The following is a 19,423-nucleotide window of genomic DNA, read 5'->3' as shown; positions in this document are numbered from 1 at the left end:
TGGGTAAATTTGGGCCATTTTGATAAATGTGAAATGCTATGGTGCTCCATTAAATTCTTTGTTAACGCTTTGAATGGCTATGTTTTCATTGGTTGTTCTTAAGTCGTAACTCGTAAGTGGTGGTAATAAGTAAATTTAAAATTGTTCCTATCGTTCAAATTAAAGTGTATTTTTTGCGCGCGGTGGACTTTACGTTGTTAATACATATAACATCTATATCCCGTTTACTCAGGAATTCAAGATTGTACATTAAAGAACACGACAAACTTATTATTATGTCACGATTGTCACGTTTAGTATACAGATATCCAGTCTCAAGAACTTGAAACAGTTCATTTCTTTTTTTTTGGGGGGGGGAGGGGGTGATTGACCCTTACCGAGGATTATACCCATTTAACCTTAGTTATAATTACAGCTGAGGACTTGTAGCATTTGCATAGGTATTTGTTTTTTGCACGATCACAAAAATAGCTGAGTACCTAAGAAACACATACGCGTTTCATGCTGAAACAAAGCTAGTTTTGAACTTTTATTTTGCTTATAAATGTATATTTCGAGTTTTTTTTGGTTTTTGTGCATATTTTTTCGATTCTATACGATGAGATGCATACTTTCAATAATTTATGATTTTATCAATATTTTTTCCGTCGACGTGTTTATTTAATTTTAATGTTTAATATACAACCAAAATTGAAAATAGTGTTGAATTTAAAATCATTTAAGATACTTTACATGGAATATAAAGTTTATTTAATAAAAAATAGCATATTAATATCGTCTATTATTGAATAAAAAATTACCTTTTTATTATTAACATAATGAAATCAATACAGGTACCTACGACACATACAATGGTTGATGCTGGATCATTGGCGTTTAATTGCGACTGCGGTTGTAATTTTTTTACATATTTTTTTTTAGTATGAAAATGGCACATTTAAAAAAAAATCGGGCAATTAGGTAATTGTACCGAAATCTTTTGTTGGGACTCCGGGGTAGACTTTTAAAATACGGAGGTTTCCTTTGGCCACCCTGTTTATGTATATACAGTATATAATATACTTATATGAATAAATATGTACATAACACAGTCACACCATACAAATTATAAACTTGTTTGTTTATTCTTTATATATATAGATATAGCCTATATACCCTATTGGCATACTAACATTGTACAATATATAGATACATATATCATATACTATTTAGTATTATATTGATATTGATATTGATTTTATCCTGCACAATACCTATATAGAACCATATAACTATTATACCAAAATAAAATATCAATATACACCTAATTGAATACATGATAAAATATACTGTATAAAGCTTACAGACCGTTTACTCTTAGATTCTAAGACTTAGAATCTATTTTCTTGAATTTATCTTAAAATTTTGTTGTACCACATCCATTACAATTTACAGTGACCCATCATTAGTTTATAACTCGACTCGAACTGTATAGCAAAACGGTTTGCCCATTTGACCACTTTTTTACTGTAATTTACGAAAAATTAGTGCATGTGTCAATGTGTCATACAATTTTTTTATGAGCTATATTGTAGTTCATGCATTTTTTACTTGTTATTTAAACGACAAAACATAATTTTTCATCTAACGATTTTAGTTGTTCTATGGACTGCAGTGGTACTTTAAAAAATCTTTGACGTTTGGACGTTTTAACAACTTTTCGACATTACACCTATTTACATATGATAATAGTATTCTCTATACACTATGCATTTTTTTAAATATTCAGTATAGTCGTTCTTAGAATAATATTTAAAAGCGCTTTTATAGGTACTAGGTGTACCATACTAACCTGTTATCTCCGTTCTACTACGGTAGGTATACGTCGAAATTGATTAATACATGATATAAAATTACAACTTATAAGAACAAAGTTATTAGTTATTACTTATTAGTTATATTATAGGGCGCACACTAGTTGCCTCCCGAAGTCAAAAAGGCCCATAATTTTTATACGAATTGCCTCCCGACTATATACGAGTTGCCTCCCGACGTACCCTAAATTTTATCATAAACGAAAAGGGTCTAGTACTAGTTGTATCAAATTTTGAGTAATTACAAATATTGGCTAAAAAATACAAGCCTAAACAATGTTATAAATAATTTTTTACCATTATATGCATATTATATTATATTATTATTACCATACATTTATTTTATTGACTAATAATAGGTACTACTTCCTATTTTGTTTAACTTATTGATTTATTATTTGACTGATGTTTTTTAACTGCACTATATATTTTTAATAAGTAGTACCTATAATATGTTTTATTTTTATTGATTATTTTTATATTATTATTATTTTAACCAAGTCTGGTATTTTTAATAATGAATAAAGTATAAACATTATCTATTTATGTGGAACTGTTTGGTGAAGTTTATGAACCACTACTTAATTCTATATGGGAGGCAATTAGTGTGAAACTTTTTGGGAGGCAACTCGTATATAATTATGAACTATCTGGTCATCGGAGGCAACTAGTGTAAATTAACCTTTTTATTTACGATAAGGACGGGAGGCAATTCGTATATTTTGGGAGGCAACTAGTATGCGCCGATATATTAGTTTATTACACAATATTCTGGAGATCCAGTGTTACATATTAATATATTATGTATATAATAATTGATCTTTAGCATAGGTGGAGATCAGGGGGGGCTTACGGGGGCTTAGTCCCCCCAAAATAAATGATTTGAAGTTAAAGTCCCCCTAAGAATATTAAACAAACAATACCGTAATTTTGTACAGTTTGCAGAATTTTTTTCATTATTTTATATTCTTATATCCACAATTATATAAGTGTACCTAGTACATCACATACACACTATTTAGTATTTACCAATTTATTATTTACGGTAACATACCGAACAATTAAGTCACAATGCACAATAATATTAAATTGTGTTTATATACCTAATAGTCCAGTGGCGTATATACGAATTATTTTCACTATGGGCCGATTTATCAATTATCACTAGTCAAGCAGCATAGCCATAATTATACATTTTTAAGGGAGCAGCTGTTATATAATTAAGAATTATGACGTATTATACAGTTCAAATAAAAATTGCGCAATTCAATTTTATAATTATTATGTAAAATTAATTTTTTGTTTCTTTTTTAAAAATATTGACAGTGTCGTTTGTATATTTTAATGTTATCTTACTATGAATTTAACATCAAAGTCAATAAGTCATTAAAGCAAGTCCCGTCAATATATCTAACATTTCCTTGTAGATTACTCAAAAATGATTTTAATCAACCGGCTAACTTAATCATAGTGAAAAACTGTTAACAGTGTAAATATACATGCAATGCTTTAATTGATCCTGCAATTTCACTATGGGCTCTGGCCTAGGGGGCCTCCCCCCTATATACGCCACTGCCTAATACTGTACATATTTTGTACCAATTGGCCATCTATATTGAATAACATATTATACCGTTCTATTTTAGATGGGAAAAATATTATTTCTTTTCCTAATTTTTGTTAATTCTCGAGAAGCGATAGCTATTTTAGGACTATCGCTATAGCTATGTTAAACCTATCGTAAAGTTTATTGTGATTGAATGAATCGTTAACTGTATTGACCATTTTATACTAAATTATATTTTACTTATTGTTTGATGTTCTTGGTAATACATTTCTTTTGAGATTGTGATTTAGATTTTAAATAAATAATTTAATTCAAATATGTTTAAAATATTTTAATTTAAATCGTTTATTAATTATTCTTTTTTTTATGTTTGTAACTATTGAAGTTGTTATGATAACGAGTCAATGAGAACAATTTTTTATGAGTGATTTAATGTAAAAATTAGTTTGTTGGGGGTGTGGGGGCAATGCCCCCACGGGCATGTTTGTCATCAAATATTTGAGCCCCCCTCAATATTTCACACGATCTCCGCCTATGATCTTTAGGATTATTGCTATTAGTTATTGGTTTTTGGTAAATTACTATTATATTAAAACAGTTAATAACTAATCAAATATTAGAAAAAAATTATTTTGAAGTTTAGATTTGGACGAAATTAAATGGGTAATACCTTTTAGGTGTTAAAACAAAAAACTTTAATTATTTTATTGAAATTCAAGTATATTATGGGGAAATTATTATTTCTATAATACATAACACAGTTACATTTTCAAAACATTTAAATTAATTAAAAACTATTTATAATCATAATATTTTTTGGGTATTATATTATATTATAGGTATTAGCTGATCCTGTGCACTTTGTTGCCCGTTAATATGCATCTTCTTGATGAAGAATGATAAAATAAACTATATTATACAACATACAAATATATTATAATAAATACTACGTACAAATGAAAATATCACAAAACTTCCAACATAACGGCATAGATAATGTTCTTAACTTAAATTTTGATAATTGGCAAGTTTACTATCACTATAATAATATATGGTAGCCTACCATAGTACCATTGGTAGGTATATTAAGTTTTCAATTTATTAATTAACAACATAGGGTCGGTTAGAAAATTTGGTATGTCCGTATGTTACGTTGGTTAGAGAGAGAACACAAATGCCGACATCCTCGATATCGGGCGGCAGTTTTCTCCGGGTAGACACCTGTCATCTGGAGAGAGGCCGCTGTCCCCCAACTGGGCATGACAGAAACCTACAGGTGCCCAATCAAAATTCTGCCAAATAGGCGTCCGAACTAGCGCCATACGAAAATAAAAAAAATCCTCTATATTATTATTATTGAGTTATAATTATATAGGCGTGTCTGCGGGGAAGGCAGGGGGGCACCATATAGCCTTCCAGTGAGTAGTGACTTATTGAAAAATTGGATAAAACGGTTGACCAATTCTGAAAAAGATACCAAATTTAAAAATACATATATATTAAGTTGTAAAAGAATTTGTAACTATGCCAGTTACAAGGTAGCCTGCAGTGAAAGAAATTTTTCGAAGTTATGAGTTTAATCAAACCCAAACTTAGAAGGGTCACAAATATTAGGTAACGTATATAGATGTAGTATGTAAGAACTAAAATTTTAAAATTTGCCTCCCCACGCATGAAGGTCTGAATACGCCTCGGTATTAATTATATATTAAGGCTTTTTTGTCTTTAGACTTTAGAACGAAACTTCGAATCATTGTAAAATAAAGATTTATAATACAATATTACGTGGGTAAAAGTCACAGACTTAATTATATAGCCATATAGGAGTCTGTAGTAGTAGTTAACTACTTCATTTTTTCATAATATTTAATTCTTCTAATCCGTGATTACCTATAAAACAAATTTAACCACTATACAGGGACACTGGGGAAAAAAAATCCCCAATGGCGTTATATACTGGGAATTGACGGCCACGTTAAATTTAATTAAGTATAATATTTTATAGATTATAATAAAATTGTATATTAAAAATAATATTTTATAGATTATAATAAAATTGTATATTAAAAATAATATTAATATACTACTACGATGATAATAATACAAATATCAACAATTGTTATTTTATAAAAATTATCTTATGGGTAGGTACGCTAAAAATATAATATTCCTATACATAAATAAATTTGAAAAAATGTATGCCACGAATTTGTGGAATACAAATATTATTGTTTTATTAAAAACTATTGATGAAATTGAAATGCTTTATATGTGACACAAAAGTGCTATTCCATAGACCATAGGTTTTTGAAAATTCTGAAGAAGCACTAATCGTTACTTTAGATGAAGTGCCAGAGCCTGCAGTTGCAGTTATGCACAACATCAAAGTCAATTAATAAAAATGTGTTTGAGGTTATATCATTGATGCATTAATACAATAGTACCTTGACGTTTTTACTGTTGTTTTGAACTATTTATTTCCAACATAATATAAAATATTACAATGTAAAGCCGTACAACAGACAATTATCCAGTGATGGCAGTGATGTTACAAAAATGTATCCATAAGGTAAGATATTGAAGCAACCCATCCACATATAAAATTTAAAACTGTAATACACATTTCTTTTTATTGTAAAATAAATACTGTTGAAAATATTATTTTTCAAGTAAATAGCGTTGTAAAGTATTTGATTAAATTTATTCCTTGGTTTTTTTTTGTAATCCTAGTTAAGAGGACGCTATACAGTGTCTCTGTCTTACATATGTACAATATAACAAAAACAGTTTTGAGCGGGATTTTGGATTCCACTCAGTCTGTAGTAGAGACACCAAAAGCTTACAAAATATAGAAGATAGTATTTTCTGTGCCTTAGAGTTTTTATTTGTTTGATATCATTAATAAGAAAAGTTAATTTTTAAAAATCTGATATTTGTAAGTTTTCCAAATTTCAATAATTTTTGATATATTGGTCTTATGCTCTTATCGAACAAAATAAAAAAGCTACGACACAGTTAAAATTCTCCACTATTCATGACGAAAATTTGGTTTTTTAGTTCTAACTTCTAATTGTAGCCTCTTCGGTTATTTCCCGAAAGAAACAGTTTTTGCCATGTTTAACATATTTTGTGAGATGGAGACAACATATTATGCGGTTGTGACGTCCTCTAAAAATACCGTGCCCCGTAGATATGATTTGACAAAACTTAAAAGTTATAACAATTAAATTACATAATATTATATACCAGCTGCCCGATTTGTCCTATAGGTATATGGAATAAACTGATTGTATCGTTTTATTTAATAATGCTAATACATTATTACAAAATATCACTGCAAAGTGTCAATATATTGAAAGGTTAGGATTTATAATCAATCATTTTGAGATAAATTTTGTGGGTGAGTGGTTTAATTTTTGAAACGTTTTCCTCAAAATATTTTTAAGTAGCATAATATTATATAGTAAATACAAAGTATTATGTGCAATATGCAACAACATGATAAGTATACATTTTAGAATAATATTGTAATTTGTTATAACTTAACAACACAAAGTTGAATTACTTATTGGTTATTTATTATCAATCAACATTTCAATTAATAAATCATATTTAATAAGTTTTTACTCTCATTATAGTCTGAAAATAATAAAACTATACACAAATGTATAAAACTCACAAATTAAGTAAATTAAAATGCTTGATATTATAAAATTAATACAGTTAATATTTGAAAAAAATTTAATTTTAATGCATCTTCCTGTTGCGGTGTAACAAATTTTCATCGTGTTCAAAGATATTCAACCTGAAATAAAAAAATACTCTATTTAATTAATATTAAAATCATTAATCATGGGTCATTTTCATATCACCATATTTTTCCTTAGAACCGTCATAAATTAAAGCTTCTCAACACTGTTCTCATGGTGAGTTGCCAAATTAAAACAACGTAATGCATCATCAGCCATGTTCAACTCTGAATATATATCTCCCATCTGCTTATAAATGTCGACAGATGTATTGTTATATTCCAAAGCTTTTTCATAATGCGTAAGTGCATCATTAAAATTTCTTCTTGTCTTAAAAATATCTGCTAGATTTTTATGTGTATCAAAAGCCTCTGATTCGTCAATTTTCAATATTCTTTGAAACATGTCAATAAGGTCATCATCTAGTTGACCCAAATTTTGTTTCAGATTTGATAAATTATGTAATGCATTTAAATTATTAGAATCTAGCTGAATTGCCATTTCATAGTTGACCATGGCTTTTTCAGGAAGATTAGATTCTTCATAGATAATCCCAATGTCACAATAAGCGGCAACCAGATTTGGTTTCAATTCAATAGCTCTTTTATAACTGTTGGAAAATAAATCATGATATAATTACTAGTTATGCTGAATACATATATTTTTCAAGAATAATATTCTATTAATTAAAAATCAAGTATCAAGTGTAATATGTATATATCACAGGAAACAGAAATTATTAACAAAGAAAGTAAGAAAATAACAATAGTATAATATTTTAAACTGAAGTCAAAAAAGAAATAAAATAATAATAATAAACAATTAAAACATAGTCAACATTAAATGCATGCATGAAAATGTAAATAAAATGTGAACCATTCATTTGAAAGAGTAACCTATGTTAGTAGAGTAGACTTGGGTCAGGATAATACATAGAAGAATTATACACAATGCTTTATAATACCGGCATACATTATGATATTATCTTTAAATAAAAATAGTAATGAAACAGTAGCTAACACATTTATCAATGAATTATTAATATTATATTCTGAACTTATATGTATATTAAAATCAACTTGTTTCTTTATTATAAATAATGAACATCCAAAATCTATTATGTCATGTAGTTAATGACTTAATGCAGTTCGACAGTGGTAAAAAATGACTTAACCATAACTTAATTTATAGTAAAAATGTATTTATTAGTTTTCAAACACCGGTTACGCGATTTGGGGAAAGAAGCCACCCACTGGGGACACATTCAATTTGATTTAGGTCATGTGTTTTATTTTTTTATTTCAATGTAATACATCTTTGCACCATTTACGGGTAAGTCGCCTTGAGGGGCTACCTGGGATTGTAAGGGATGATAATTTCTTGACAGCGCTGGCGGAAGGGCAGGGCAGAAGGTTAGGGCCCCGCACTTTTCAAAGCATTTGATGATTTTTAAGACAATAATTTTGTTTTTTGAATTAAAAATACAAGTCCAGTCTGCAGTGGCGACTTGTGGGTTTTAATATAATAATTGGAATCCATATAATAAATGAGTGAGAGTAAAAATAAATTATAATGCCGACAAGCGACGGCGACATCCAAAACAATTTTGATGTTAAAATCTTAAATTTTTTTAAAAATGTTTGTGTAACACTTGTATTTAGTGTACTTAGTGTACCTGAATATTTTAATTTGTACATATTTTATTTTAATAAATATTTAAAAAATTCTTACGAGTACAAGGACATGCCAGACATTTTTTTTTGCCTTACGAAAAAAAATTTCTTGGTCCCATGAAAAAAATCTGCCTCGGGCCCAGCACAACCTCCCGCCAGTGCTGTTTCTTGATAAGAGAATTTGAATGAGTAGATAGACAGTAATACAATTTTCTATAGGAAAATGTAGCTTTGTCATGAATTGTTTTTAAGTTACAATCAATGTGTTGTGTATGGTTTGACATATATGGAGGATTTACTAGTTAAAGGAAATGGTAAATGTAAATATTTTTAATTAATTAAGTTTAAAATAATCATAATATACTATTATGCATATTATGTTTCTTATTGTAACTTGTATACACAATTTTAAACTAATTTAAGCAAAAAAAAACTTATTTTTTTTTTAAAATTAGTAACAGCCAACATATTCAAAATCTACAATTCACTAGCTTTTGATTTTGTTTTAGCATTGAAAAATTAAAGTGAATATGTTCAACTCCCATATGATTTTAGTACGTACGTACTATGTTTTCACTTGTGAATTTCAGGTAAGAGGTTTTCTCTTACCTTTTGAAAATGAATCCTGGTTAGGTTAGGTGATTATAGTTGGGTAAATTTATGGAACATAATGTAATAATGACTTTCAAAGTTGAGATTGAATAACAGATAATAGGCTTGTAAGGATTTCAACACAAAATATAGAAACTGAAAACACTAAATGAAGTAAATCAAAAGAAAAATTAGAAGGGTAGGTACACGCTAATAATAAATGAGAAAATATTAAACTAAGATAGGCTTACAATTTACTGCAAATAAATATGGAGTGTAAGACGAGTCTAGAATATAAGTTAACAGATAAGATGTATTTATACAGCAAAAGTAACAAGAATACAGAAAACTAATTTAACATAAATAATTTTTTTAATCATGTATTAGGTATTGTGTTTTTTTGTTGTGAAAATTAAATTGTCTACCTAAGATTACCAAGTCATCAGATAAAGATAAAACCTAAGATAACCAGTACCTATATAACAAGATGAACATTTAAGGACTAGTGTACTAATAATTAATCATTACCTCAATAAAGCCAAATCAAGACGACCCTGTTTATACATAGTTAGGCCCAATTTCCAATGGCCATATGCATTGTCAGGATTAAAATGAGTTGCACAGGTAAATATATTACTTGCATTTTCATGATCATTGCTATCCATATACAAATCACCCAATGCCATGCAAGTATCAAACGCACTTAGGTTATCTCCAGACTGCTGGTATACATGACTTAGAATCTTGTACACATATGTTGCTTCCGGATTTAACTGCATACATTTTTTTAAATAAATTATAGCTTCTTGATAATTTTTAAGGTCTTGTATATACACCATAGCCAAATTTAAATTTATGATGAAGTTTTCAGGTTGAAGTTTCAAGCATTTTTTAAATACTTCAACAGACAATTCAGGTTTTTGTTGAAGAGAAAATGTAACTGCTAAATTTCTTAAATACAACACATTGTCTGGTTCTAATTTTAATGCTTTTAGAAATTCAGTAGCTGCTTCTTGTGATTTTGCAACTTTTAGATAAACCATTCCCAAACTACCATGAGTATTCTTTAGATCAGGATTAATTTCTAAAGATTTTTTATAATTAGAAATAGCTTTTTCAAATTTACCGCACTCAGAATAAACATCTCCTAAATTATTTAAAGTTTCTGGACATTCTGTCGCACTGTTGTGGGCAATCTTAAATTGCTTTTTAGCATCTTTTAATTTATTTAATTTTAATAGCAGTTTTCCGTACTTATTACGTACTTCATATAATTCGGGTTTTAGACTTAAAACCCGTTCATAAGCTAGTTCAGCTGAGTTCAAGTCGTTTGTAATAGATAATACATTACCATACATTGTCCATGCATTAACACAAAAAGGTTTTAATTCACAAGCTTCCGATAAATATTGTTTTGCTAAATCCTGTTCAGACTTTCTCCAATAAACTAGTGCTAAGTTATATAAAACTTCAAAACAATTGGGATGAATATTTTTTGCTTCTTCTAAAGTTTCAATGGCTTTTTCATAATGTTTGTGACTGAGAAATGAATCAGCTTTAAGCAATATAATATCTAAACTTTTTGGTTTATGTACAAGTAATTCTGTACATATTTTTTGCGTACTGTCGAAATTTCCATTTGTATGTTCTGATTTTGCAGTTTCATGAAGCTTATCTAAAAAATATATATAGTTTAAACATTAAACATTAATTAGTATTAAGTTGTTTCAGTAAGTAAATTGGAATAATAACGATTAGATTCGAATGGAGTATCATTGTATGAAAAATGGAATAGAACCAAAGCACCCCTGTCCCCCAAACTGTTTTTCAGAACTCCTGGTCACCATTAGAAAACATCTTAACATGATGGGAGAAAAAAGCAATTTATTTTTTTAAGATTTCATTTTATTTTATGTTTTTATAATGTAAAATTTTTTTTTTAAAGATTTTCTTAAGAAAGTGATTTTAAATTGCAGTTAAATGCCAATATAATTTATTTATGCAGCAAATTAAAAATTGGTTGAGGATAAGCAACGGTTTACTGACTTGCACATTTTAAATATTGAGAGAGATGTTACAAATAACATAATACAAAATTAGTGTTAGATAAGTATAGGAAAAAAACGAGGAAAATAGTTTTAAAATAATAAATTATATCCCATTTAGTTATTAGTCAATATCTACTTAATATAACTTGTAACCCATTATATTGTAATAATAAGACACTTATTAATTTTTTAAGTGTAATATAGTAGTTAATATACAAATAAATAATAGTGTGAACTGCAAAAGTTGTGTTACAAAAATACTTTTTTATGGCTTTGGTACTTATGTGTGTGTGACTAAGCTTTATTGGTGGACAGAGAAAAGTTTAGATTAATTAATTTTAATTGTATAATTTTACAGTAAAATTAAAAATTAGTATACACTACCAGAAACTTCAGAATTAATTTTAGTTTATATAATGATATACAGTGTACAAGGTTTAAAAGGTAAATTAATAGTTTAACAAAATGTATTATTTTATTGTGGGTCAAAAATGATAAAACTATTTGAACTTTAACAATGTGTACATAAAATATAAATTATAACAAAATCAGTCTACTATACTGTGTTCCACAAAAGAACATGCTGGTTCTGTTGATGTAGAATGGGTCTGTCGATCGATTAAACCATTGTATTCCCTCTACACGACCAAAGAAAAAATTAATTCTTTTTTAAAAATATATCTAATTTTGTTCTAATTTGAACTTCAAATGCTTAGGTAGTATCATTATATTTTAATTAAACAAAAATGACGAGGAATATTGTATTCAATTTTTAAGATTTTGACTGATAGAACATTTTTTATTGATATTTGAAAATAAATAAATAGAATGTCATGTCTACAAATAGCTTAATAACAATCAGAATATTTTAACAATACAATATATTACAATGTTTTAAACAAGTTACCCATTCATAGTATTATCAATTTTTTTTATCAAAAAATATTTTGAAAACTTTTCAGTGTATAGCAATGATAAAAAAAACATTTGGTGGAAATGTGTGTATCTAGTATCTAGTCAAGTCAGTCCACAGCAAATTAAATGTTGGGCCTATGTACCAAATATTTTTGAGGACCCTATAAAATATTACTTAATATAAAAAAAGTAATCTTATTAAAATTTCAAAAATTCCAAATTCATTTCTATGGGCCCTTATACTCTAGGTCCAACAGCCCCCCTCTCCATGTCTGCAGTTATTCATTTTAGAATTACAACTAAGTATCAAAAATCAATAATATAAAGGGTGCAGTTTACATTGTACTTCATTAAACCCAAATACTAATCCGGGAGCAGTTAACAAAAAAAAATTGGTCATTTGGCCACAGTTTACTCATGGCTAAATAAAGATAAACAGGCATGTTAGCAAAATCCAAGTCCGGAGTACCCATGTGCAGTGATATGAGAAATACATAAGTCCAGACATGCTTGTTTATTTAGTAACGGGTACACCCATCTAAATAAAACATAGCAATTGATAGTAATATCTTACCTAGGCGATCAGTATATGTCTATAAGAAAAAAAAAAATAACATTTGAATAAAATAAAATAAAAACAGGTATTAGTATGTGATCTACCGAGACATCTATCCTACAAAATTATTTATGTACGGACAATATGTGGGTGCCAATGTATTAACAGGCAATATACATTTTTCTTATAATAAAATAATATTCTTACATTTTTGTTTTTACTGATTTTGACATTATTAAATGTTATCCTGTATTATTTTATACTTGTATTACTAATGAGTTAGTAATAACAAACTAATAAAATAACATCATTTTATGATTTTAACTTTGTCTAAAAATACTAACAAATACCCTACGGTAGGTCACATACTAAACGAATACCGAAAAACATTATCTAAAAAATGTTTACTAATAATAATTAGTTTATACCTCCATAGCTTCATAAAGCAGTGTTAGAGAATCTCCCGGCAATTTAACTGAGCTAGCTTTTAACATGGATGTTCTAGCCAAATCCTTAACTTTTATAAACCCTAATTTGAGAAATTCTTTGGTGATATCATCAAATCTTAAAAAAAAAAAAACAATTAATTTTTAATTATATTGCTAATAAGTTAGTAATAAGTAAGCTAACATGTAACATTTGAAAGCAATAATAAATTGTTGCATTAGATTATGATTGTCACTACATTGAACTTTTGAAAAACAGCTGCTCCATAGTGCAGTAGACGGAGGTGTAGCCATGCATTTTCAATGGGATGAAATGATCAGTAGAGTGCAGATTTTTACGCACAGTACGCACCTTATAGTATCTTAATATGCCATCAGAAGCTTGAAACTATTACGATTAGTAAAGATGACTGACCAAAATATGGAATTATTATAATAATCCACAGTCCAGTTATAAGTCAATCATACATTTTAGCAAGTTGCAGGGGTAAAATATCAAAACTACAGTGTTCAATAACTATAGAAGTATATCCTATATAAATAAATGTTAGGACTTAAGATATGTTTTTCTTGCAGCATCATATAGTCTAGATGCAGACCATGTATTGGACTAGCATTAACGCTGCAAGAATAACGTATTGACACTATTTGAAGCAGCTGATAATTGATTACTTATGCTAAGAATTTCATGCTCTTAAAATCCTTAAAATATGCACAATCGCCATATGCGTGTTCAGACTTTGGTGGCCGAGAGGGCACAATACATTTTTTAATTGTGAGACTTATTTTTTTTTCTTTTAGACATGAAGAAACATTCATTTTTTATGTTACAAAATTCAAAATGTTAGGAATATTTTTTAATTATGATCAAAAAGTATAACCATTGTCAAAACAATAAAAATGCATTTAAAACTAAATTAAAAACAGATACATAATAAAGAAAATTTTATCTTGGCATGATGTTGAGTCTGCCGGGAGGCCAGTGCCCACCCGGCCCCTCCTGTAAACACGCTTATGACAATTGCTTATTATCCAAAACATTCAAGTTAACATGTACTTATTACAAATAATAATAATAATAATTACATGATAATGACAATATTATTAACTAATTTGATATCAAAATTGAACTACAAATTAAAATTTTTTTACCAGCTTAAAAAAAAATTCTAACTAATTTTCAAACATACAAGTAACAATTTTCACTTGAAATGCAAATACAACAAAATATGTACTAACACATGAAAAAGAGTTCAATGTACAAAATAACTTTACATACCTACTCCTTGTACCTACTATGAAACAACATATTAGTACTTGGCTAGGCTTAGGGTGATTATTGGAAAATATGTTTATGCTCCGTATCATTAAAACGTAATGTATATTACAAATATAACGTATACTTAATGTAAAAAGTAGCATAAAACATAGCAAGTAAGTATTAGTTGAAATGTATAAATTATAACATTTAATAATAGGACAGTTAAAAAAACAATGATGGAAAGGGGGGGGGATTACCCCTAACCTCCTTCAGTCCTTCAAACTGAATACAGGAAAAAATATACAAACTAAACATGCAAATACCATTATTGAACTAATATAATACATCATTCTTGGTATCTATTCAGTATGTGACTTACCAGACCGCATGACCTACCGTATTAGTATTAGTATTTTTTAGTAAAATTATGTTATTTAATTAATTACTTAGTAATACCATTATAAAATAATACAGGATTACATTTAATAATGTAAAAAATAGGTCAAACGAAATATTGGTGAAAAAAATGGTATGAATATTGAATGTGTACCTATATTACAGCAATATGTCAAAATTATTCAAAAAATGTCATACAATTATTTTACTATAAAAAAATTTATTTAATTTAAAAAATATGCTTAGAATGTTTTTGTTCATCATTTAAAAATGTATCTTGCCTATTAATAGATTGGTATGCAAACGTTGTCTCTACGGGTCTTATTGGGTTATTGTCATATACTAAACATGATTTTTGATCCGTAGGTCACATACTGAACAAATACCTCGTTCTTGATTCTTTACTTTACTCAAAAACCAAAATACAATAAGTGGTTAAATAGAACTATTTAGATTTTAAAAAAAGATGCCGAGATTCTAATACATTATAAAATTAATAACTGTAAATTATTTACTTTAAAGTGTCATCTTTTGTAACAATCGTTGCAATCGCTGTTATTGATGCTTCAGATTCCGAATGGACTGGACAAAATGAATCCTGTAAGTATTATAATTATTAATCAGTTTAATGTACCTATAATTGATAAAATCAGTATACAGGTTTATCAAAAATCTGAAAATAAAATACACTATTTTAATAAAGAATTTATGCTGATGTTTTGCAAAAGTGGTATTTTTAGACAACTGCCTCACTTAAAGGATCCCACCCCCTTTTTTTTTGTCTTTAAAGAAAGTTACATGGCAAATTTATGTTCAGGAGCTTACATTTAGCTTAATTAATCCGCTGATATGCATTTGTAATATTAAGACAACAAATGAGGGTGTGGTGTCCTCATTAATTGTAAACATACTGCAAATATTTGCAATAAGAAATATACCACGAGAGTTGTAATACCCCGATTTCTCATTTTGATGTACGGTTTATGAGAGTTCCTACAAAAGGTTGTCAGCATCTTAAAATATCGAAAATTGTCACATATCAAAATAGGAGTTTTGAAGGACAAAAAACACATAAGGTAAATCTATTTGTCATTAAAATGCCTATTAATTATTACTTAACATTTCAGTAATTAGACTTTGTAAATATCAAATTGTATAATAGGATTTTACTAATTAACATTATATCCTTATAGTTAGTATGGCCCACAAAAACCACATATACATAGTCAAATTATTAATAAATTACTTACTAATGGTGACGAATTCATAGTTCAAGTATCAGATTAGTACTATTTTTCAAATACAGACAACTTATAATGATCCACGTAAACTTATTGATGGACTGTTGATAATTAACTGCAAAAACAAAATATACATTGTATTATTGTGATAAGTACATTAGTAGAATGAATAAAATATAAATATAGTAACATATTCAGTTGAAAAAAACATTTGTGTATTTTTCATAATTCAGTTTTTAATCATGAAGGATATGTTCAGAAAATCAAATCAAATATAATTTGATGACGGTCACTATAGTATAGCAAACAGTGAACAATGCAATCACAACAGCATTAGGTGCTGGTAAGCTTTATTGATATTCCGTTTGTAAACAAGAATTAAATAAAATAAAAAGACTTCCGATGGCAACTTTCAAGCTTATTAAAGATTTAATATCTATTTGGAAGTATGGTAATAGTTGTCTCCAGCAGCTGCAAAAATACAATCATATAAAGTACAGCCACACTCCACACTCTTGAGAGCATTTATAAAATGAGATTCTCTAGAACGGCTAAACACTGGCATGTTCTCAACTTGGTTCAGGGCATGTCTGTGCTATGGCAAGCTGTCCCATAGACTTATTAATATATGAATTTCCCCTATATCTTACTAAAATATATTGTCATTTGCCAACAATATTAGAAAGAGATGGTCAATACTCATGTAATATAATGGGACCTAAGACTTGACTACCAAAAAATTGTATGCTATATTTTTCTAACAATGTTGGCTCCTGAACCTCTCTGTTTATCATTCTATTTCTTTATATGTCTGTGTGCTGTCCACTTGTTGGTATTCTCAACCACAAAACGCAGACAGGCTTACATCATAATTAAACATAAATATGGTCATAATCATTAAAATATACCTAGAGGACTGGGCGATATTACGTCCAAGTCGAAATGATACCAGTGCACACAGCCATGTTCTCTAGCTCGCACTATGTATACTCACCAGTCACTACAGGAAAACGATGGGGTGGTGGTGATCCACAGGTGGCGTTGACACTAAAAGCACTGCGCACAGAATGTTTTAAAGAGTGTTCAGTTGGTTTCAGACTCCAGTAGTCCAGTCCTCTATATAAAGTATAGTTAGTCCAGTGAAGTGAACAAGCAAGGATGAAGAATATTGTATGACTTTAAATAACACACAGGAATTTCATAGGTGAATTATATAAACATAGACTCTGACAACGGAGTAAAAGATCCAAACATTCATGAAATATGAATAAATAAAATATGTATTTAGTCATGTAAACAACTGTAAAGCTAGTCGCGCTTGTTTCCCGTTTGCCGACATATTGCGAGTGCGCGAGTCGCGTGGATGCTCCGCCACTAAGAACGTCATTGGTCCACGAGCCTTGACCTGTGTGACATGGCCGCGTGTGTTGCCGACGACACCACGCCGGGTACAAACTCCAAAAGCGGTATAAACCATATTATTATATCCTGAGATACAAACCATGGTTATATACTATTGGCGGTAATTTTGACCGGTTACGCGTCTGGTACCCATTTGTATACTATTTAATAAAATAACGACAAAAGCTTAAAATTTATAAATTATAAATTATAAATTTTAATACAGAAACTCAGGGAGCCAGGAAGGATGTAGGCACTATGGAGGTACAGCACCTGTAAATACTGTGCATCAGTATTAATTCAATGTTGTTGAAATAGGTACGGTATTTTTGAACTAAATGTTCTGATATATACCGTATTTTCCGTATTAAAAGTGTACTTTGTATTATGATACGAGTGTTACATTTGGATTATTTATTACTTTTCGTTTATAAATAAGTAGATGAATACATGTATATGATATAATATAATGTAAATGATTGTATTATACCGTACATTATACAATGCATTGCACATTTTGCACAATTTTAAAATTAAAATTCTTCTATTCAATTGAATGTACCTATATTTGCAAAAATCACTTGCAAAATGTAGACTTAATTACTCAACCACATCCCGTTTGAAAATTAAATCTTAGAAATACAAATTGGAGACATTAAAAAAATAAAAACTAATAGTCAATGGGAAACGAGTAATAAAGTAGGTAATGAGTAATAGTTTTTTTAAAAATAATTTTATACTAATATTAATTTTTTTAAATTTTTTTTATACATAATTTTAGAAATTTATGATATTACACATTTGTATAATACAAACTCACAATTCATACGTACTATATACGTATAATGTATTAATATATATCGTAGGTATCTATATATGTACAATCGTATAATATATGTATAGATTATATAGAATCGAATAGGTAATAGGTACTTACAAATAAATATATTTTTTTTATAAGGTCGGCAACAATATGAATCGCAAACTTATAGTTATTGCATATTTCATTTTTGAAATTATTCCTATTCCAATTCCATAGGTTAGTCGTGAAGTTCATTAATTTTAACAAATATGAACAACGGCGCAATAATACATTGTCGTAGCTGAAAAATTTAACCTAACAATAGGTTTAGGCGTGCAGGTAGTGCGATATTATATAGTATCCGAGCAAGTGATTGAAAATAGAGATCATCGCAAGTACTTTATTTAGGACTATATACACTATTAACATCCACTAATTAGGCCAAAACATTGCATACACATTTTGTCCGATGGCCCATGGTTGCAGATATTCGCCAAGACGGCTCAGACATATTCGAATACCCAGGGATGTTCGATTTGTGTACAAAATACCTACTCTGTAATGAAAAATAGATAATGGTTCAAATTTTTATGAATAATTCTGAATAATATGAAAATATAATGTTTGGGCGGGTATGGAGCATTGCAACTGACGACAATTTTTTCCACCATTCGCAATGGAGAAACCCAAGCTCAGTCGTCGGTCGAGCCGACGAACTGGGTGAGTTGACCGGCCGGCAAAAAACTTCACTGTCTGTTAAACGTAATTTATATAACTCTAAAATAAAAACTGGACGGCATATGCTGCGGCCGGCCGGCAAAATCCGGTCGTCTGTTTTGACCCTCGGAGCGAGGGTACAATGGCCGCGAGGTCGTTTTTTGGGCACGGCAACAAGGAGTATGGGTAGGTAGTTCACACAATTGT

At 28.9% G+C, this 19,423-nt stretch overlaps 1 protein-coding gene across 1 annotated transcript; it reads right to left on the bottom strand.

The window, feature by feature from the left end:
- Window positions 1–7,175: 7,175 nt before the first annotated feature.
- On the bottom strand, window positions 7,176–17,751 carry LOC111037981 (UDP-N-acetylglucosamine--peptide N-acetylglucosaminyltransferase 110 kDa subunit-like). The gene is made up of 8 exons (XM_022320884.1): window positions 17,291–17,751; window positions 16,306–16,411; window positions 15,571–15,653; window positions 13,381–13,516; window positions 12,971–12,989; window positions 9,962–11,108; window positions 7,293–7,779; window positions 7,176–7,225 (listed from the first exon to the last, which is right to left on the bottom strand). Exons 2-7 carry the CDS (start codon window positions 16,321–16,323, stop codon window positions 7,320–7,322), a joined length of 1,863 nt encoding a protein of 620 aa, XP_022176576.1. The 5' UTR covers window positions 16,324–16,411; window positions 17,291–17,751; the 3' UTR covers window positions 7,176–7,225; window positions 7,293–7,319.
- Window positions 17,752–19,423: the final 1,672 nt, after the last annotated feature.

This window comes from Myzus persicae, unplaced genomic scaffold (genome assembly GCF_001856785.1).
Source record: "Myzus persicae strain clone G006 unplaced genomic scaffold, MPER_G0061.0, whole genome shotgun sequence".
Taxonomy (NCBI): Eukaryota; Metazoa; Arthropoda; class Insecta; order Hemiptera; family Aphididae; genus Myzus; species Myzus persicae.
This window is presented reverse-complemented; position numbering and strand designations above follow the sequence as displayed.

Coding starts and splice junctions, on each gene's coding strand:
- LOC111037981 (XM_022320884.1), bottom strand. Junction 13,517..15,570: donor ACAAAAGATGACACTTTAAA/GTAAATAATTTA, acceptor TTTTTTTTTAAG/ATTTGATGATATCACCAAAG. Junction 7,780..9,961: donor CTTGATTTGGCTTTATTGAG/GTAATGATTAAT, acceptor ATTTTCCAACAG/TTATAAAAGAGCTATTGAAT.